Here is a 21,983-nt window from a genome sequence, read left to right on the forward strand (position 1 = left end):
GCTGGGCGAGGGGTACACGGGTTGGAATTGAGCCCCCACTTTTGCAATGCACCACTTGCGTGATGGTACTAGAGTTGGCTTCAGTCCCTGAGGGGCATTGAGTCACACCTCGGAACCCAGGAGACAGGATTTCTTGTGCCAGGGCCATTTTCCCACACGAAGCCTCCCCTCCCATCAGTGGAGGCTACCCTGAGAAACGACTCAGCCAGAGCCCAAGATTCAAGGGCCATAGGCTGTCATCACGGTCCTGTCTCCTGGTGGAATGACTGACATGTCTGTGCCCATTGAATCATGCTGTCACTTTTGACTGTTTAAAATATTGTCATAGAACAAACAAATCTGCAACCTAGCTTTTTATTTACGTAGCTTGATTTATGCACTTCTGGAATTCCTGTGATTTTCCAGCAGTGCATTTTTTTCTTGGCGGTTGAAGGATAGTACTTGTTCCCTTATTTTCGTGTGCCCCTGACACCACATTTGTGATATCCACTCAGGAAGCTAAATAGAAGGACTGGGAACGAGGGCTCTGGAATCAGACTTGCTGAGTTTGCCTCCCAGATCTACTTCTTACAAGCTGTGTAGCTATGAGCAAATGACTTAACCTCTCTGAGCCTCCATTCCAAACAGTAGTGCCAATACTGTTGGACTGTTGTGGTCACGAATGTGATGATTCCTGTAAACCACTTAGCACGGTACCTGGCACTAGGAAGAATTCAATAAATGGAGACATTATCATCTTCATCACTGACTTATCATACTTCCCTTCTCCACCACAAATCACCTACTAAGCTTTCAGGTTGTCCCTAGCACAGTCCTTCGGAGGACTGTGCTTCGGAGTGGCCTTCTGGGGTCTGTCCCATCTGCAGGTGGTGATGGTACAGACAGCAGGTTACTGACCTCTCCCAAGAAGGATCTTGGAGGTAAGCGCTTTATGCACAGCACAGTTGGACTGACCAGTGCTGAGCCAGGGACCTCACTGACCTGGTCCTGTGGGGACTGGACAGTGGCCACAAGGAAGCAGCGACCAGTAACCTTGTCTAGATTGGCCAAGCAGGCCGAACAGGACTCAGTCCAGTTTCTCTAGGCACAGGCTCGCCTTTCGGGTTTTGAGCCCACATCTGTACCTCTTTGCACAGCTTTGGGAAGATTACAACCTACTTTGAAGGAAGATGCTTGAAAAATCAGGAAAGTGCACCCTCCAAGGACCCTTCCAGCCCTGACAGCAGCTCCAAGCTCTTCTGGGGTCTTCCTGTGCCGGATGCTCAGCTCTGCTTTCCAATCCCCTGTGCATCAGCCACCACCCCCACTCCCATCTCCCACCCCACTTCTCCTGCACATTCTTAGGGCCTCGCAGAAACCTTGGCCTTTGGTGGGTCTATAATGCACCTGACATCAGGTGAACGAAGGAAGGAGTAAATGACCCAATGATGACGATGATGATGATGAGGGTGAAGATGGTGGTGAAGATGGCTACCATTTCTGAGCTTTTACCACGTGCTAGACTTTGTGCCAAGTGCTTTACTCGCGCTATCTCATTTGACCCACCAACAGTCCTAGGAGGTGGGTGCTGTGATTATCCCCACTTCACAGAGGAGGATACTGAGGCTGAGAGGTTCACAGCCTGCCCAAGCTCAAACACTTCGTTAACAGCAGAGCTGAGATTGAAGCCGGGCGCCTGACTGCAAACGCCATTCTCCTAACCACTATGTTGTATGCAGTGCCTCCAGTGATAACTAAAAATCTTCATGGCCCCGAGGAATGACAGTCTTAGGGAGTTTCGGGCGAGAGGCTGTCTTCAGACAAGGTTGTTCTGAGGGAAGGTGTTGACTGGGGGAAAGGGGCAGGTTAATGATAATGACCGTCATGATGCTATGCTCTATTTCATCATCACAATCCTAGGAGGTAGGTATCATTTCCATTTTCCAGATAAAATGGAGCTTCAGAGTGGTTGAGCAACATGTCTAGGGTCACACAGCAATGAAGCAGCAAATCAAGGATTTGAGCTGTAGTCAGTCCAAAGCCAAAACACACTGCCGCCCATTTTACAGCTGGGAATGAGAGGGAGAGGGAAGTGTGAACAGGAGGAGGCAGTGTTGACCTGAGACAGTTGCAGTTGTGCAGCAACACACACACTTACACAGAGTCACATACACACATTCACACACTCGCAGACACACACACTTACACACATATTCACACACTGAAACAGACTCACCTACACATATTCACATACTCACACTTAGACTCACATACACACACACATAGACACACACATTCACACACTCACACAGACTCATACACACATTCACACACATACATGCATTCACACAGTACATACTCTCACATGCACTCACACACATTTACACACATTCACACACACACATTCACACAGTCACATACATGCATTCACACACACAGACACGCATTCACACACACACATTCACACATACACATGCATTCACAGACATTCACACACTCCACACACTGTCACATACACTCACATACATGCATTCACACAGACTCCACACTCTCACATACACATTCACACACATTTATACAGATATACACATTCACACACTTACACACATTCACACACACACCTACACAGACTCACATGCATTCACACATACTCAACACACACATACACACATTCACACACACAAACATACACATATTCACACACACATTCATACACTCACACACATTCACACTCATATGTACACACTCCACACACCATCACACATACATTCACATACACTCATACACACACACATTCACACATTCTCACACTCCCATTCACTCACACACACCCCACACACTCTCACACACTCCCCTCCTTCCACCGGAGCCGGCCACCTCTCTAGGAACCATAGAATCTTACAGTCAGAGGTCACTCCCAACCCCCTCCATCACACAGCTGGGGGGTTGGAGGCCTGCAATGGGCAGGGGCTGCCTAAGGCCACACAGCGAGGACATTAGTAGGTCAGGGACCAGGGTTCAACCAGGGCTGCTCCAGCCAGCCCTGTGCTGCGTCTTCTCTGATGCTGGCCGGGGAGCCTCTGGCTGCTGTTTGAACAGGGAAAGGGAGGTGCCTTCTGGGTATAAATAGCAGATGAAGCTGCTTCTCTCTGGCAAGAGAGTTAACCCTTGGGGCCCTGGGCACGGAGAGAGGCTTCCCTGCCTGGGGAGAAGGCGTGTTGGCTGTCAGAGTTGGAAGAGTCCATAGCGGTTGCCTAGGCCCTGCTCCTCCGTGTGTTCTGTGAGTCAGCAGGCTTGGCATCTCCTCGAAGCGTTTTAGAACTGCAAAATTCCAGCCCCATCCCTGGCCCACTAAGTCCAAGTCCACCTTTTCACCAGGTGCCCAAGACGCTGCATCAGACAGCTCTTCCCTCATAAGGATGGGGAAAAGCGAATAAGAGAGGGTGGTGTTCCTGCCCAAGGTCACACAGCCATTCACTGACAGAATTAGCTCTCAAAGCCACACTTCCTGCCCTCAGGACTCAGGACGCTGACAGGCAGGGCTGGGGGAGGGGCCAGGCAGTGAGGTGTCATTTCAGAGCCCACCCCCATGGGTGCTGCTGCTCTGGCTCTGTCCCAGCCCACAGTGGCCCAGCCTCTCCTCGCAGCCCGTGCCCGGCCTGTGGGCCAGGGCCTGAGTTGGAGCTTGCCCCTATAGGCAGGCAGGTGCCAGGTCAAGGGAGGAGGGCAGGGCCACGCTGCCAGGCTGAATCAACATGGGGATGTGTTTGGGGAATGGGCCACAGCGGTCAAGGCCATGCGCTTCCCCCTGGCCTATTTTCATCTCTCCCAGAGCTTTAGAAGTTTTCCTGAAACAGCTTTTCCGAAGGAGGCTGCCGGCAGTGTGGGATGGGAGGAAGGGCCTTTCTTCACCCTCCCCCGAAACAAGCTGGCTCTGAGGAATGTGGAAACCATTAAAGACGCCCCCTTTCCCATCTCTGCTGCCTCTATCCCCGGAGAAGAGAGCAGCTGCTCTCCACCCAACCCGCAAACACCCACTTGCCAGGGTGGGCAGGGAGCAGGGCCTGCCCCCCACCGCGCCCCTCTCGTCCTGTAAGGCTCACCGATGTTGGGGTGCTTCAGCAGGCGGCAGATGCGGGCTTCACGCTCCAGCTTCTGATGGTCTGAAACACAGAGGCTCAGGTGAGTCTCCAGTGAGGGAGGAACTGCCACCCTCCATCTCTCCCTCCTCACAGCCTTGTATTATCTCCACCTCCCAGGGCAGCTCCTGGGCGCTGGGAAAGCTCACCTTCTGGCCAGGGCCTCTGAGTTCTCCAGGAAGACCGTGGGGTGCAGGGGAAAGAGGAAGGAAGAGGCCTGGGCTGCAGTGACTCATGCACATTCCTCGCCCTCTCTGGCCTCCGTTTCCACAGCTCTTAAATGAGAGTCTTCTCCAAGACACCTCCAGGCCTGTTTCTCAGGCCCTATACTCTGGCCAGACTGAATGGCTGAACCACAGGGAGACCCTGCTGGGCCCTCTCATTTCGGGACATGCACATGCAATTCTCCTGCCTCAGCCTCCTGAGCAGCTGGGAATCGCACATGCAATTCTCTCAGCTTGAAACACTTCCTCAACCTCCCACCTGCCGCTCACTGGTCATCACTCACTCCTACCAATGCTTAGATGTCTCAAGCCCCTGGCAGCAGGTCCCGACTGCCAGGCAGGCAGGCCCCATCCTTTGTGCTTTCAGAGCCTCTGAACAGCATGTCCCACTCAGTCCCATGGACATCTAGTTCCTTGAGAGCAGGGACTTGGTCCTACACATGGGACTTGGGTAGATGTACCCCTGACATCTACCCAAACACCTGGCACTTAGTAGGTGTTCAATAAATAACTGAATGAAGCTGGGCACGATGGCTCATGCCTATAATACTAACACGTTGGGAGGCCGAGGCAGGTGGATCACTTGAGCTCAGGTGTTCAAGACCAGCCTGGGCAACATGGTGAAACCCCATTTCAACTAAAAATACACAAATTAGCTGGGCATGGTGGTGGGCGCTTGTAATCCCAGCTGCTCAGGAGGCTGAGGCAGGAGAATCACTTGAAAGTGGAGATTGCAGTGAGCTGAGATCATGCCACTGCATTCCAGCCTAGGCGACAGAGCGAGACTTTATCTCAAAAAAAAGCAAGAAGGAACCAAATGAAAAAATAAATGATTGAATGAATGCACCTTTCTAAGGGAGTGGCTATTCTTCCAGAGGGCTGTGTTAATTCCCAGAAGTCACCTCCCTTTCAGGAGACTCTGGGACCGGGACACAGAGACCCCCAAAGAATCTGCAGGGGCCGACCCAGAGCTCCCCCACCTGCCTTCTGGGCTGCCGTGTGAGTCCTCTGGGGCTCCCCACACACCCGGGGGAGAGGCTTTGCTCGGGGTCTGCCACTGTGGCTTCTGATTCTCCTGCTGCTGGGAACAGGAGCCCACATGACCCTACTCGGTGCCCCCAAACAATCCCGGGCTGGGGACACCACTCTCCTCCTTTTATAGATGAGGAAACCGCAGCCTGAACAAGCTGAAGCCTCTGTGGTGGCAAAGCTGGAACTGAAAATTCATTTCTCATTTTCCTTTTTGGTCCTTTTTTCACAATTTGGTAGTTAACACCTTAATTTAACAAACAAAACCGTAAAAAAGAAACCCCTTTTGAAAATCTCTGTGCCAAGCACTGTGCAGAGGGCTTTATATGCCTTTCCAGCCCTCACTGTAATCCTTTGAGGGAGTTACTATCATTTTTCTGGCTTTCCAGAGGAAGAGACAGAGCTTCAGAGAGGCTAAGTACCTGCCCAAACTCAATCCCGCAGTGAGCAGTGGGGCCACGCGTTGTACCCAGAAAGTCAGACTCCAGAGCTGGCTTTCAATCCTGGGCTATACTGTTCTCTGTGCCCCAACTCATAATCACTACCTCCCTTTGCCCCCAACTCCCAAACAGGAAAATTAAAGCCCACAGAAGAAAACTCATGCCAACACCCAGATGTCAAGCCCACGCTAGAACCCTGGCCTCTCAGAGGAGGCAGGTATGCGGGTGGGGGTGGTGAGAATGGAGAAAGTCCCAGCCCTTGTCCCCAGGAACCCAGCTCCCCTTCCCCCTGCCCCCTTCACTACAGCAATCACTGGCTGTCCTCCAAGGGCTGCAGAAGCCAAAATCAATGCTGAAAGGTGGCTTTTCCACCAGCAAAGCAATTAAGTCCAATTCAGTTTCCATGGCTCAACTCTCCAGCTGAAGACCGGCTGCAAGCTGGGGATGAGGAGGTGTGGCCCAAGTTGGGGGGGCATCCCTTGTTCCCCCTCCCTCCGTGGGCTCCTTTCATAACCTCCAGGGTAGGGGGAGGCTGACTCCTGGGCAGAGGAGTGGATGCCCATCCAGAGCTGACCAGGGGGGGCCCTCTGGGGCCCTGCTCCACGCCCTATGCCCTACCCCCCAATCCACCCCCAGCAGAACCAGAACTCAGGCAGGTCAAGGTCAGGCCTGTCGGAGGGGGAAGGGGGCTTCTGGCCTAGGCTATACATTCAGGGTGTGGGAGCTCCAAATCCGGAATTTTGTTGTTTTCTCCCTGTGAGGTTACCCAGGAGCAGAGAACATTGACAGCATTGAAAGAAGGAACTCCCAGCTTGTGCCTGGTTAGCAGACCTCACTGCTGGAGATGCTAGGAACTAATTGTGTAAATCTCATCGTCATCCTGTGCACAGTGCAATTAAGCTGCGTTGTCACTTTTTAAGTGTTCATCTTGAGTGTAAACATATACATTATACAATATTTCTTATAACCCTGTTTGCAATGTTTTCATTTTCTAAGATACAGAGAACCTCAAGACATATAGAGACAATGTTTCTTTTGACCTCAGAGGCTGTGCTCTGTTACATACATGGAGAAACTGAGGCCCATTGACAAAGGAGCAGTCCCTTTATCAAAATCGCTCACCAAAATCACTCTGAGAACTCAGAGCTCTGAAGCCTCTACCCCTGCACCTTCCTCCCAATTGTAGCCAATTGTCCATGTAGCCAGGCTCTCCTTTTTTTTTTTTTTTTGAGACAGAGTCTCGCTCTGTCACCCAGGCTGGAGTGCAGTGGCTCAACCTCGGCTCACTGCTACCTCCACCTGCCAGGTTCAAGCAATTCTCCTGCCTCAGCCTCCCAAGTAGTTGGAATTACAGGTGCCCAGTACCATGCCCAGCTAATTTTTGGAATTTTTAGTAGAGACGGGGTTTCTCCATGCTGGCCAGGTTCGTCTTGAACTTCTGCCCTTGTTATCTGCCCGCCTAGGACGCTCAAAGTGCTAGCATTACAGGCATGAGCCACGACGCCCGGCCCCGCGAAAGAGCTCTTTTTAAAACATCAATTAAATCCTGTCACTCCTTGGCTTCCAGCTCTCCAACAGCTTCCCAATGTACTTAGAGCACAATCCAAGCTCCTCGCCGGGTCCAGCCTCACCTTGGCTAGGAAGCTCCAGCCACACTGGCCTCCTCTGTGGTGTGACACACCAAGCTCCTCCCCACCTCACAGCCTTTGCACCTGCTGTGCCTTCTTCCCAGAAAGCTCTTCCCTGGGTCTTCTCATCAGGCAGGCCCAGCACAATGTCACCTCCTTGGAGAGCTTCCCTGGCTGCCTTTTCTAAGTGTGTCCCTCCTGCCACATCACCTCCCCATACCCTGTCTTATTTTCTTGGTTGACATTTGTCATTACCTGAAGCTACCCAACTGATGGATGTGTTTAGTGTTCTTTTCAGTCTCACTCTCTAGGAAACGGGCACCATGAGAGCAAGACCTTTTCTGTTGGTCACTGCCACATTCCCAGGGCAGGACATAGAGCTGCTAAGCAGCTTGTCCAAGGTCCCGTAGTAAACAAGTGGCAGAGCTGGGATTTCAACCCATGTACATAGTTACTATACTATATTGCTTCCCGTTCTAATAAACTTCTGGTCGCACTGTCATTGCCCAGGCTGGAGTACAGTGGCAGGATCATGGCTCGCTGCAGCCTCCACTTCGGGGGCTCAGGTGATGCTCCCACATCGGCCTCCCTCTCAAATAGCTGTGACTACAGGTGCCCACCACCATGCCCCGCTAATTTTTTGTATTTTTAATAGAGACAGGGTCTTGCCATGTTTCCCAGACTGGTCTTGAACTCCTGGCCTCAATGTATCCTCCCACCTTGGCCTCCCAAAGTGCTGCGATTAAAGGCATGAGCCACCGAGCCCAGCCCCATTCTAATAATTAATTGATGAATTGATCCATCAGCTAATCAGAGTCCCACAATGGTGAGAGGACTGAGGGAAGCTAGAAGTCTTCAGCCTCCTGCCTGGGTACCTGGGGGAGCTTCCCCCAATGTCCATGATAGTATCTTGGGAAACTTCTCCCTTCCTTCCTGGATGGTTGGGTCACCTCCAGGGTTTGGGAGCTAAGGCTCAGCAAAGCTCAGCAGACAGGGGTGGATGGATATTCTGGGGTGAGGTCCCTGGGGCTAGACAGTTCCAGCAGTGTGAGACAGGACAGGGTAGGCCTGACAGTCACTGCAGGCCTGACAGGATGTGCAATCATGCAGATGGGCAGGGCTCTGCCTCCAGAGGGGAGTGGATTTCAGCAGGCAGGCAGCCTGAGATTCCAACAAGAGGCACACAAGCCAGGAGAAAAAGAGACCTCCAGTCTGGGAACAGGGAGTACCTGCCCCCTGCAAAGGACATCCCAGTCCTGGGAGGCCAGAGCACTCATCCCAAGAACCAAGAGTGCGAGGCAAGGGGTGGGGAGGAGGACAGCAGCGATGGGAAGCACGTGTCTGACTGTCCCCTCAGAGGCTTCCTTGCAGGGACCTGAATAACACTCTAGTGCAGGCTAGATGAGCTCATGCTATGCTCCGCACCTGGTGCCCCAAGACTGGCCACTGGGGAGCCGAGAAAGTGACCCCCTCATGCTCAAGCTGGAGAGTGGGGCCTGTGGAGGCCACAGTGCCCAGGCCAGTCGCCTCTGGCTGCACCAGCCTCCTGCATGTGCCCAATGCACCCTTAGCATGCTACCTCTGTGTGCGTCGTCAGGAGGACAAGCTAGGAGACTGTAGAGAACCTGCTGGGGGTTAGTGCTGAGCCTGTATCATTGTATTAGGTTGGTGTTAATGGCTACTGTTACTGATGCCAGAATTTTTTAATGCAGGGACTTGGGCCTCCCTTACTCAATCCAACCTTCATGGGTGGAACTCAGGCAGCTGCGTGTTTTAAAAAGCTCCCAAATGTATTTGGCAGGGATTGGAACGGGCAAAAATGTTACTTTTCATTTCATTTCTTCATAGTTTCTTTGACTTGTTTATACTATGAATGTTTTTAAAAGACTAGATTAAAAATACAAACAAAAATATCTTCTGGGTTTGGGAACCACTTGCTAGAAGAGGCTGGGCAGGGTGGGCAAAAGAAAGCCACAGCTCCCTGGAGGGTGGGCACAGCCCCTGCGGGGTGCTGCCAAAAGTCACCCAGGAGCACCAGCAGGAGACAGAGTGTGTTGCCAAAGATTCAGCATTAAACCCCCTGCCCGCCTCCGAGGCACCATGAGTGGCAAACAAAGACTCCTGCTAAAAGAAGCTCTGCTCCTCCTCTCCCGCTGGGAAGAAAAGTGCCTGGCAGTTGGCAGACTTTGCCAGAAGTTTCTCTGATAACCTCCCCACCCCCGCCATCCACACTCACTTAGGCCGGGGCCACCTTCCTTCCAAGAGGTCAAGGACTCAACAAGTTGCCAAAGAGAGGTGGCTTGGGTAGTGACTGTCTGCATAGCCCGGGGTCTGCACTGTCCCAGGGGAGCTTAGTCACCTGCCAAACAGGAGCCGTGGCCCTTCCACTCTCCCATACACATCTGTCTCTTTTGGTCACTCTGCAAGTGTGTGTGTGGATGTGCCCCAAGGGTGCGGTGAACTAACCCGAGATCCCCAGCATCCAGGACAGCCTTGGTGCCTGACCCTCTCTCCCACCGAAAAAACCTCAGCCCATCACCACCTGTCCCTGCTGTACCTCAGGGATTGGGACATCTCCCTTGGTCACTCAACACCCAATGCACAGAAAGGGCACCAGACCGCTGCTAGTCACACAGCAATGACAAGGCCAATCCAGGCATCTGGCCATGAGGCAGCACCCCTGCCAGCATTCCTGCCCGCCCTGTCTGTAGCTCCCAACCTTCCAGAAGCTTGGACTTTTCACACTGACCGTGGTCCATGTGGGGCTCCTGGTCCTTCAGAGACCCCCACCCTACCCCCAGGCGCGCCTCTGCTGATCCTCTTTGACCTTCAACACATGGGGGAGGTTGGTAACTGGACGAAACTGCTGAGCTCCCAGCAACACAGCCAGAGAAGAAAAGCAGCAAAGAAGAAACACACAGTCCAACACGGGGCCTGCTGGGAGGCCTGCAGGGAGCAGCATGAGCCTCCCGTACCAGCCGCAGTGAGGACCGCCACGAACCTACACCTGCCGGGCGCTGGCCCCATGCAGCTGCGCCTGTCAAACACCTGGACACCACCAGCCCCTCACACAACATCTCCTGCGCTGCACAAACCGTGGACTGTACAGCCCACACCTGCACCCACATCACCCAACAGAATTCTCTCCACCACCTGGCGGTCCCCAGGGAAGCTTATATACCATTTCATTCAGGGTGGGGGCTGCCATCTTTGAAGATAACCCTCTCCAACACACTGACCGTGGTTGCCACCATCACTGTCTTAAACACACAGTAATGGCAAGAAGTGAGTCTCCTGGGCAGGCTTCCCAAATTTTAATGTCCACAATCACCCAGGCATCTTGTTAAAATGCAGATTCAGATTCTTCAAGTCTGGAATGGGGCTGAAGACTTTGCCTTTCTTTTTTTTTTTTTTTTTTTGGAGAGAGTCTTGTTCTGTCACCAGGCTGGAATGCAGTGGCGCAATTTTGGCTCACTGCAATCTCCACCTCTGGGTTCAAGGGATTCCCTTGCCTCAGCCTCCTAAGTAGCGGGTACTACAGGCACCCACCACCATGCCTGGCTAATTTTTTGTATTTTTAGTAGTATTTCACCATTTTGGCCCAGATGGTCTCGAACTCCTGATCTCATGATCCACCCAACTCAGTCTCCCAAACTGCTGGGATTACAGGCATGAGCCACCGCGCCCAGCCAAGACTTTGCCTTTCTAACAAGCTGCTGGTGATGCTGATGCCACTGGCCCAGGACCACTTCTAAGGTCCTAGGACAGTGGTTCTCAAACTCATCTGCAAATTAGAGTTAGCTGGGCATCTTTTCCAAAACCCAGATCACACCCCAGATCAACTCTCTGGAGGGCCAGAGAATGGCGCCGCTGAGGCCAAATACACTTGGAGTTCACTGGCTGCTGTCTGAGTGCAGGTGCTGCTCCAGGTGCTGGGTGCAGAGTAGCCCATCCTCTTGGAGTTTACAGCCCGAAAAGGGAGGTGGATATTAAAGGGGCCTAATCAATAAACAGGAGGAGTCTAGATCAGGGAAAGCTATAGAGGAAATAAACAGTAATAAGAGAGAGAAATGGGCCTGGCATGACGGCTCATGCCTGTAATCCCAGCACTTTGGGAGGCCGAGGCGGGCGGATCATCTGAGATCAAGAGTTTGAGACCAGCCTGGGCAACGTGGTGAAACCTCACCTCTACTAAAAATACAAAGAAAAAACTTAGCTGGGCTTGGTGGCGGGCACCTGCAATCCCAGCTACTCAGGAAGCTGAGGCAGGAGAATCACTTGAACTCGGGCGGGAGAGGTGGCAGTGAGCCGAGATGGCACCACTGCACTCCAGCCTGGGCGACAAGAGCAAAACTCCGTCTCATTAAAGAAAAAAGAGAGAGAGAGAGAGAGAGAGGGAGGGAGAGCCAGAAAATGGAGGAGGCGGCCACTTCAGATTGGGGGGTCAGGAAAACCTCTCAGAGGATGTGACCTTGAGCTGAGACATGAGGACTGAGAAACAGCCATTCATGAAAGGAGCCAGGAGATGGCGTTCAGGCAGAGGCAAGAGTAGAGGTCTGGAGGGGAGGAGTGAAGGGGAGTGGCAGGAGAGCAGGGAAAGGAGGGCCCATCTGGTGCCTCAGCCCTCACCTGTCAGAGCACAGAGCTTGGCCTATCTGGGTGAGGCTGTGGTCTCCAGCCTCGAAAAAAGGAAAAAAAAGAAAAAGGGAAGGTGTATTCTCATGACACCCCCGGGAAGGGCAGCCCCCACCCCTGCCATCAGTATCACCCAGGAGCTCAGCCCCAGTTCCTGGTTCTAAACCAAGCAGTACAGGTAGCGGGAGAGAGGAGAGCCCCAGAGGGCGGGCGGGGTAGAGATCAGACACCTACCTCTGGCTGACAGCTTCTTGGTGTTGATGATCTTGGCAGCGTACTCTTGGCCAGCCAGCACCTTCACACACCTTCGCACCACCGAGAACGCTCCCCTAGGAGGACAGAGAAGGTGGAAAGGGTGAGGGAACGCCCAACGCTATGTCCCTAGGAGATGTTGGTGGTCACGTGGCTGCTCCAAGCTAAAGGGAGCCCTTCATCAGAGCTGCTCAAGCTCACAGGGGCTTCTGTGGCCCAACTCAGGGACAGAGGCCAGAGAGACCCAGAAGATGGCCCCAGAAGCAGATTAGAAGCTTGGCCTCCAGTGAGAGGAGCTGCCAATGTTATGAAAGTTGGGGTCACCGTGCTGTAAAACATTAGAATCATGTAGTGTTAGAACCACAGAATCCGTGTCTCTGAAAGTTTTTAGTTTTTTACTCTCTGAGTAGGTAATACATGGACACGGTTCCAAGTTCAGAAGATACAAAGGTATAGGTAGTAAACGGACTCCTTCCCACGCCCATACTGCAGCCTCTGACGTCCCCTTCCCCGGGATGACCACGGTTACCATGTCCTTAGTCTCTTTCCACAGACGGTGTCCCACCCATGAGTGGTACTGGACTTTGTATACTGTTCTCCACCTTCCTTTTTTCAGTAGATAATATATTTTTGGAGATCCTCATTCCATAAGAGTTCCTTGTTACTTAGTCTGTGATTGTATGGCTGTCCGATCCTTTATTCAGCCAGTCCCCTGCTGATGGGCGCTCAGATCAGTTTCCATCTATAACCGTCACAAACAATGCTACAAAGATTAACCGAGTATGTGTGCGTTTGAATTATATCTCCTTTGTATGCATGTGTCTGTGTGGGATACATTTCCAGAACTTGTGTTATCTGGTCAAGGGGGAGGTGTTGTTTGCTGATTTTGATGGATAATGAGAGACTGTCCACACTAAAGATTGTACCAACTCAATTTCCCACTAGCATGCAAGGGGACCAGTTCCTTTACCCTTGTTGACACAGTGTATTACCCAACTTTTTTTACTAGAGAGAAGGTGGAAAATGGCAATTTGCTGTAATTTAATTTCTAGTTGTCATATTAAGAGTGAGGCTGAGCATCTTTTCATGTTTTAAGAGGCCCTTGGAATTTTATCCTCAAACTATTAGTAATTAGAAGAGAACGTGGGGCAAGGGCTGTGAGTTTTCCTGCTCACAGGGGAAAATATTGTCGCCATGTAGAATGTGGCCCATTTCCTACTTCATTTGATTTTTCAGGAAAAACTACAAGTTTAGATATTGATGAGAAATTGCCCAAATTTTAAACACTGCCACCTGTTCCAAAAGAATTTGAGGATGGCATTAGGCCAAACAAAACTGTCTAAGGCTGGATCTAGAGTCTAGATGCCATTTTGCACTCTGCCACAAAAACCATGTGGTCCAACCTCTTTGTATACAGAGAAGAGTCCTAAAGGGCCTGATACTGACCAAGGTCACCACTATTGCCACCCTAACACCATGCTAATGGCAAGAAGAGTCTCCTGGGCAGGCTTCCCAAACCTAAATGTCTGTGGAAATCACCCAGGCACCTTGTTAAAATGCAGATTCTGGGCCGGGCGTGGTGGCTCAAGCCTGTAATCCCAGCATTTTGGGAGGCCAAGGAGGGTGGATCACAAGGTCAAGAGATCGAGACCATCCTGGTCAACATGGTAAAACTCCGTCTCTACTAAAACTACAAAAAATTAGCTGGGCATGGTGGTGAGTGCCTGTAATCCCAGCTACTCGGGAGGTTGAGGCAGGAGAATTGCCTAAACTCAGGAGGCGGAGGTTGCGGTGAGCCGAGATCGAGCCATTGCACTCCACCCTGGGTAACAAGAGTAAAACTCCGTCTCAAAAAAAAAAAAAAAAAAAATGCAGATTCTGATTCTTTGAGACTTTGAGCTCCAGTGTAGCTCAGTGTAGGTTGCTCAAGATCACATGGTCCCTAACAGGCAGAGCTGCATCTAGAACTCAGATGTTAGCACTCCGTATGACTTCCACACCAAGTAAGCCTTCCACCTCCTGGCATGCAGAGCCATGCCCAGGTTTTTGGCATGGCTTCACCCATCACATTCTCCAAACTTGGATCCCCCATCCCAAGCTTATGGGCACCTCTGAGCACACAAAAAGAGGAGGCCGACAAGGTAGAGGAGGATGCTGGCAGGCACTGAGGAGGCCTGCAGGCTAGCACAGATGCCTGCTCTGCACACCGCCCTGAGCACTGGCTTCATGTCTGGGCAGCAGGAAATGAGCGGCTGGGAAACTGAAGAAGGATGAGGAGGAAGGAGCCAGGATACGGACTAGAGACCAAGAAATATAACCTTGTATGACAGCTAGAGAGGGCCAGAATTCATGGGCACACAGAGGGTCTCGTGCAGCTGTGGGTCCTTCTTGGGGTGTGCAGCCTGCCCACATGCTACCAGGAAGAAAGCAGCAGGACCCCAAGCTCTTCCCAGAGACTCTCCTCTGCCATGCGGCCCCTCCTCCATGCTTCCAGAGCACCTCTGCTTAGAAAAAAATTCACTTTTCTTCCATCATTCCCACACTTCTGGCCACCAGCTCTGGAGAGTTTTTTTTTTTTTTTTTTTCACACCGACCGATTCTCTGGACACCAGTTGGGTATTCTATAATTCAATTATGAAACTAACTACCTAGAGTTAGTCCAGACCTCACAGGCTAAGGGCTAATTCCCATAAGACAGTCCCCTTGCTTCAGATGCCAATCACAAAGAGTAGGTTATCAGGTTACCCACAGCCCCCTCCTTTTATAATTTTCTATGATGGCTCACAAAACTCAGAGAAACGCATACTTTTACCGTGTGTGTGTGTGTGTGTGTGTGTGTGTGTGTGTGCGCGCACGCACGCGTGCGTGTTTACAATAAAGGTTATGGTAAAGGGTAGATGAACAGCGAGATGAAGAGGGGCATAGAGCAAGGTCTGGAAGGATCTTGAACACAGGAACTTCTGTCCCCATGGAGTTGGGGTGTGCCACCCTCGAGGCATGTGGATGTGTTCACCAACCCAGAAGGTCTTCGAGCTCCATATTTAAGAGTCCTTTATGGAGGCCTCATCACTAGGTACGATTGATTATTAACTCAATCCCCAGCCCCTCTCCTCTCCCTGAGAATGGGGGGAGGGGCTGAAAGTTCCAAGCTTCCGATCATGGTTTGGTCTTTCTGTGACCAGCTCCCACACAGGCACCCACCCAAAGCTGCCTCATTAGAACAAAAGATGTTCTCATCACCCAGGAAATTCCAAGGCAGGTGGGACCTCCAAGTCAGGAACTGCGTTCTAAGACCAAATATTAGAACAAAAGACACTATTAGTACCCCCAAGAGTTTGGGGAGCTCTGTGTCAAGAACCAGGGAAAATGACCAAATGTATATTTATATATTTCTTATTACATCATAATATCATAACCCTACATCTACACCAGTTCAGATTGGTGGTGGCTCTTCCTCCTGTTTCTCTCTCCCACCCTGACAGTATCTGAGGGCCAGGACTTTCCCTTTCTTCTCTCTGCTCCCAGTGGTTGACTACCCAGTGTCTGGTGCCAATAGAGCCTCCGTGAGTGTTACTTGCAGGACCAGGAGGTGGATTTCAGCAAGAGTGAGGGAAACTGACATGAGACAGGAGAGGAAATTTTCAGATGGTATGTTAGGAAGAGGAAAAGGCATCTAAGGAAGGTCAGGGACAACTGGTCTCTCAAAGGTGTCCGCCCTACCCAGGCATGGGGATGGACCCAAAGACCTTTAGGTCCCCGTCTAGCTGGGGGCCATGATCCTCAAAAGCCCTTTGAGAAAAAGTGTTGAAAGTGGCCATATCTGGGTAAGGTTCTGAGAACTCCAGGAAGAGAAGGGCGGAAGGCAGGGAAGGTTTTAAGCTCCAGAGTGCAGGAGCTGGGTCTTGTCCTGCTCAGCAGCAACTGCCAAAGCTTGGTCCAAAGCTAGAGCTCAATTAATATGTGTTGGGTGGATGAGGGAATAGAGGGAGGGATGGTTGGACAGAGGGAGGGAGGGATGAAGATAATTTCTCCGTTAGAGAGGCAAAACGCCCTTCTAGGTAAAGACCTTAGATCAGTGGTTATCAAACTGGCTGCCTCAGACTCCCCTGGAGGATCTCTTATTTATATTTTTCCTTTTTTTGAGACAGAGTATCGCTTTGTCACCCAGGCTGGAGTGCAGTGGCATGATTAGCTCACTGCAACCTCCACCTCCTGGGTTCAAGCGATTCTCCTGCCTAGCCTCCCAAGTAGTTGAGACTACAGGTGCATGCCACCACTCCTCATTAGTTTTTTGTATTTTTAGTAGAGATGGGGTTTCACCATGTTGGCCAGGATGGTCTCAATCTCCTGACTTTGTGATCTGCCTGCCTCGGCCTCCCAAAGTGCTGGGATTGCAGGCATGAGCCACCAGGCCCAGCTGGATCTTTTTTTAAAAAAAAAAAAAAAAACACAGATTCTGGGGAGTGGTGGCCCATGTCTGCAATCCACGCACTTTGGGAGGCCAAGCTGAGAGGATCACTCGAGCCCAGGAGTTTGAGACCAGCCTGGGCAACGTGGTGAAACCGCATCTCTACTGCTGGGAGTGGTGGTGCACGTCTGTGGTCCCAGCCATTCAGGAGGCTGACGTAGGAGGATCACTTAAGTGCCGGAGGCGGAGGTTACGGTGAGCTGAGATTGCATCACTGCATTCCAGCCTGAGTGACAGAGTAAGACTCCGTCTCAAAAGAAAAAGTAAGCAAATTCCAAGGCCCCACCCAGACCTCCTAAATCAGTACGTCTGGGTATAGGCCCAGGAAATCTGCAATTTCATTTTAACTCCATCTAGGGGTGATTCTTTCCCAGGGAGCCCAGCACTGCCCAATGCCTTCCAGGGAAGTCTTGCCGCATATCCTGCCTCCCTTGGAAATCAGCCCAGGTGGGGGCCAGTGAGCGCTCTGTGCAGGGAGGCCTGACCGGCCCATGAGCCTGGGCCCTGGCTCGGTGAGCAGAGGCCGTAAGAGCCACGTCTGTAAAACAAGAGAAGCCACACTTGCTAAACTTCCTCTTCAGAACAGCAGCAAGCTTTTCTGTAAATCAGAGGCTCCTCACCAGGGGTCCATGCCATAGGTGGGGCAGTGTGGGAACCCTGAACCCTTGAAGGACACCTGGTGCATCCAAGTATAAGCAAGTGCATGTTTTGGAGGGGAGGTAAAGGTGCATAGCTTTTATCAGATGCTCAGTGGGAGTTTCTCAAAACAAGTTTAGAACAGCTGATCCAGAGGGTACCAGCCCCTCACAAGCCCAGAAGTCTTCCTCCCTTCAAATGTACATTCACCACTAAGCACCCTTTGGACCCTCACAGCAATCCTGTGAAGTCGGAATTCTGATCTCCCATTTAACAGATCAGGAAACTGAGGCCTCACATGAGCAGGCATGTTCTAAATTGAGGCTGTAAAGAGAATCCAGGTCACTTGCACTTTTTCCTCTGACTCAACCGAAGACAGGACAACGTGGTCTTCAAGAGCAGAGGCTCTGGGGTCACAAAGACCTGTGGGCCAATCCTAGCTCACCCCTAAATGTGTGACGCTGAACTTGACACATAACCTTTCTGCGTCTTCCTATTAGAGGGCAACGATAGCCTTTACCTCCTGGGTTTGTCAGGAGATGCAGTGAGGTAACTGGTTTGAAACACTTGGCGCAGTACCAAGCACATGGGACATGGTAGGGGGAGAAAGGGGGGCTGAATGAGGCAAGGAAAGGGGCTGGGCTGCTACCTAGGCAGCCTCAGGCTCCGCTCCTGCCTGCCATGGCTGTGGGGATCAGAGGAAAGTCATAGCAGAAATGAGAGTGAGCGCAGTGAGTTGGCAGCCCTAAACTCTTTTTATCTTCTGTTTTTTAAAAAACCATATTTCTATATTCTTGTCCTGCATGAACAAGTGGCCACAGCCCAGAAACCTTGGCAAACAGAAGAGCCAGCCCACTCCTCTTGTGGCCCTGAGCTGAGCAGTTGGCCAGCAGATGGGTGGGTGGGCTGGAGCTTGGGAACAGGACAGGGCTGGAGAGGCAGGGAGGCCAAGGTGGGGAGGGCAAGGGTGGGAGGCCATGGCTAAGGGTCCCAAGAGGAAGGGATGAGGCCTGGGTGTGAGGGCTGTGGGGGATGGCCATGGGCAGTCCTAGAAGTGTCTATGAAAGTGTTTCTGAATTCCTGGAGGGGTGTGGGGGAGTGGCCCTGGGTGCAAAGGAGGAGGGGTGGTGGAAGTGTTCCCTGGTGCAAGGGGTGGGTGTCTGGCCATAGGCATGTATTGGCAACCTGGTCTAGCCCCTAAGTGTGTGATGCTATGGGGCTGTAGGTGAGACAAAGCACACGTATATCACCCTAGGTATGATGCATCCATGCGAGCCAGAGGGTCACAGAATGTAGGCAGGGAGGGGTGTGTGGGGGAGAGACAGACAGTCAGACACTGGAGGAACCCAGTTTCAGCCCTCAGCCCTGCTGGGAAGACTTAGGCAAGAACCGGCCCCAGTGAGGGCCACAGCCTCTTCATTGCAATGTGGAGGCTGGGGTAGGGATGAGGCTCAGGAATGCAGTGGCCCTCCAGCTCTAATGTTTGACACCAGTTCCAACAGAACTTCCTGTGATGATGGAAACGCTCTGAGCTGTCCACTGCGGCAGTCACTAACCACAGATGCTACAGAGCACTTGAAATGGGACCAGTGGAACTAGGCACCCAATTTCTTTTTTTTTTTTTTGAGACGGAGTTTCACTGTTGTTACCCAGGCTGGAGTGCAATGGCGCGATCTCGGCTCACCGCAACCTCCGCCTCCTGGGTTCAGGCAATTCTCTTGCCTCAGCCTCCTGAGTCGCTGGGATTACAGGCACGCGCCACCGTGCCCAGCTAATTTTTTGTAGTTTTAGTAGAGACGGGGTTTCACCATGTTGACCAGGATGGTCTCGATCTCTTGACCTCGTGATCCACCCGCCTCGGCCTCCCACAGTGCTGGGATTACAGGCTTGAGCCACCACGCCCGGCCCAATTTCTTATTTGATTTAATTTAAGTAACAATATGTGGGTGATGGAGAGTGTGGCTCTCCATGGAGAGGAGCAGAGTTCACATCATGGGTCAGCTACTTCCTAGCAAGCTACTTCACCTCAGTAAGCCTGTCTCCTCCCCCTGCAAAACGTGGACAATCATAGCACCAATCCTATGCAGTTGTTTCAAGGATTCAATGAGATAATAAGGTAGGCAATGAGTTTGGCAGAGTCCCTGGGGTATAGTAAATGCTCAAGGAACAATGCCTTGTGTAGGCATCACTATCCATGAAGGGAGGAGGACAGCTGGCATCATTAGAAACAAAACGGACATTGTTTGCCAAGCTTGGGGAAGAAGCAAGCCAAGGTGGAGGTGTCGTGGGAGCCACAGTGAGGTGGCTGAGCAGCCTGCCCCTGAGGGTAGACGAGCAGGAGTGTGGGCAGGCAGGGAGGCCCCGCTCCGGCACTCCAGCAGGCAGACGAGAGGGCACAGTGACGGTGGGTCCGGCGCGCGGCTGAGAATGTGGGAACGTGCTAATGGGCTGTGAAAAGCAAGATTCACACTGGGAAATTGCTTTCTGGCTGCCTGGCAGGCAAGGTGTCCTGGGTGTAGCTGGCTGGCAGCCCACAGGGGCCCACCGCCCTCCCTGGCCTGAAACAGCAGGAAGAGTTGACATGCAGCCAAGTGCGGCTCCAGGAGCACTAGATGGGGAGTCAGAAGTCCTGAGCCTTACTCAGCTTGGCTACCAGTTTCCTTATTCTTCTGGGCCTCAGTTTCCTAGTTGAAAGATGGGGGTGAGAAACACCAGCCCTGCCTCCTTCCTGGGGCCACTTGTGAGGGGTCTCTGCTACCAAAGACTGGTTGCCACCACTTTCTCGAAAGGAAACCTCTTCACCCTCACCCCAAGCCACTCAGAGCCCATGGTATACCTGTTAGTCTCAGCAGACAGGAGCACCTTTTGTCTGTTGCGGCCTTCTGGGGACAGCACACTCACCGCACACTTCCCTCCACTCTGGGCTCCGTGGGGGTCTGATTGTCTGGGCCCCTTAGGGTAGTCTTTACTATCTGCCCTTCATTGACTGTTTCTTCAAACATGCTCAGGTCTCCCTCCTTCCAGAAAAAAAAATAAAACAACCCCTCAAATAAAACAAAACTACCAAGAACCTTTCTCTCGACCCAGCAGCCTGTGCTGTTTCCTTCCTCCCTTTTTCTTTGCTGCCAAACTTCCAGAACAAATGTCCGACATCCGCCGCCTCCTCTTCCCACCTCCCACACTCCATGAACCCACCACAATCTGGCTGCCGCCCCCAGGGCTCCATGGAAGAAATGCCGGCGCCAGGTTTGCCCACCCATTCCTCCTCCACCCTCACCACTATCCCTTGCAGTCCCCCGGGGAGCCTAATGCACCTTGCCTGCCCCACCCCAGGTAGCATTTGGCCCCACTGAACACAGCTTTGAGCTCACCCTTCCTTTTGTTTCTAGATCGAAGCGCTTTCCCGGCCTCCCCCATCACTGACAATGCCTTCCCTGCCCCACCTTCCCTTAGTATTGCTGCTCCCTGGCCTCTCTTCGCCCGCCCTCTTACCACTCCCGCCCATCCCCTCTACCAGGGGCCATTAGCTGTGACCTCTGGGGAGGCTCTGGGCATTTGAGAACCCACTTAAAACTGTATTTAAATGATTCTGTGTCTGTGCATTGTTCTGGAAAAAGGATGCGTAGTCATCAGCTCCACAAAGGAGTCCATGACTCCCCAAATAGTTAAAGCCGTTGACCATCGCCCAAGACTGAAATCCACATGCAGAGCCCCCTTCTGTCTTTGGAATTTTAGCCCCGTATTCTTAGCTACTCATTATCTTGCCTGGATGCTACATGGCAGGCACCTCATAATCAAATCCCGGTCTCCTCCCCAAAATTTCCCCATTTTCGGTTAAGATACTTATGCATTTCACTTCTCTGAGATGAGCTGGGGAGGATTTCAGAAAGTTCCTTGTCAATTGCAGATAGATCTGTTATATGTGAGAGAATCTGCATCCAAAACCCCTTGGTGGTCAGTAACACATAGCCCAGGCTGGCTGATTTGATCACCCAGGACGTGGATCCCAGAATAGACAGGGTTAGAATGCCTGGGGAAAGGGAAAGAGCTGGGGTTGGCCACAGAGGCAGCGCCATGCACTGGGCTAGAGTGTGGGCCACATGTGGCTGCGTCAGAACCTGGTGTAGCCCATCATGTTGCAGTCCACCCCCTCCCATTCCAAAGCTGAAGAAGCTGGAACCAAGGCTTTGAACCCCAGGACTGCTGATTCATAGTCCATTGCTTTTGCCAATACGCAGTACTCTCAGATCAGAGGGGTTCTGACCTCAAGGTCCACCGTTGGGCTTTAGAGTAGCAGGACCTGTGGAAAATAACAGCATTCTGCATGTCACAGTGAGTGTGCACTTTGGGAGGGGGGGATACCCATAGCTTAGGTGAGATTCTCTGAAAGCTCCTAATTCCCAAAACAGTTAAAAAGCTGGGATCTAATTCATTCAGAAATAATGAGAAGCTTTTAGGCCTCAGCTTACCCATCTGTGACATCAAGTGTTGATAAATAATTTTTTTTTGGTTTCTTTTGTTTGTTTGTTTGTTTTCTTTTAGTTTTTTTTTTT

General features: G+C 51.8%; 1 protein-coding gene across 1 annotated transcript in view; it reads right to left on the minus strand.

Moving 5' to 3' along the window:
* Positions 1–3,553: 3,553 nt before the first annotated feature.
* Positions 3,554–21,983, minus strand: part of LOC108293562 — a 27,781-nt gene continuing 9,351 nt past the window's right edge. Inside the window, exons 2-4 of the mRNA XM_017515034.2 lie at positions 12,309–12,403; positions 3,892–4,142; positions 3,554–3,670 (exon numbers count right to left, since the gene is read on the minus strand). Of these exons, the coding sequence (XP_017370523.2) occupies positions 3,554–3,670; positions 3,892–4,142; positions 12,309–12,403 (463 nt within the window). The remainder of the gene's footprint in view (positions 3,671–3,891; positions 4,143–12,308; positions 12,404–21,983) is intronic.

This window comes from Cebus imitator, unplaced genomic scaffold, assembly GCF_001604975.1.
Source record: "Cebus imitator isolate Cc_AM_T3 unplaced genomic scaffold, Cebus_imitator-1.0 Scaffold540, whole genome shotgun sequence".
NCBI lineage: Eukaryota > Metazoa > Chordata > Mammalia > Primates > Cebidae > Cebus > Cebus imitator.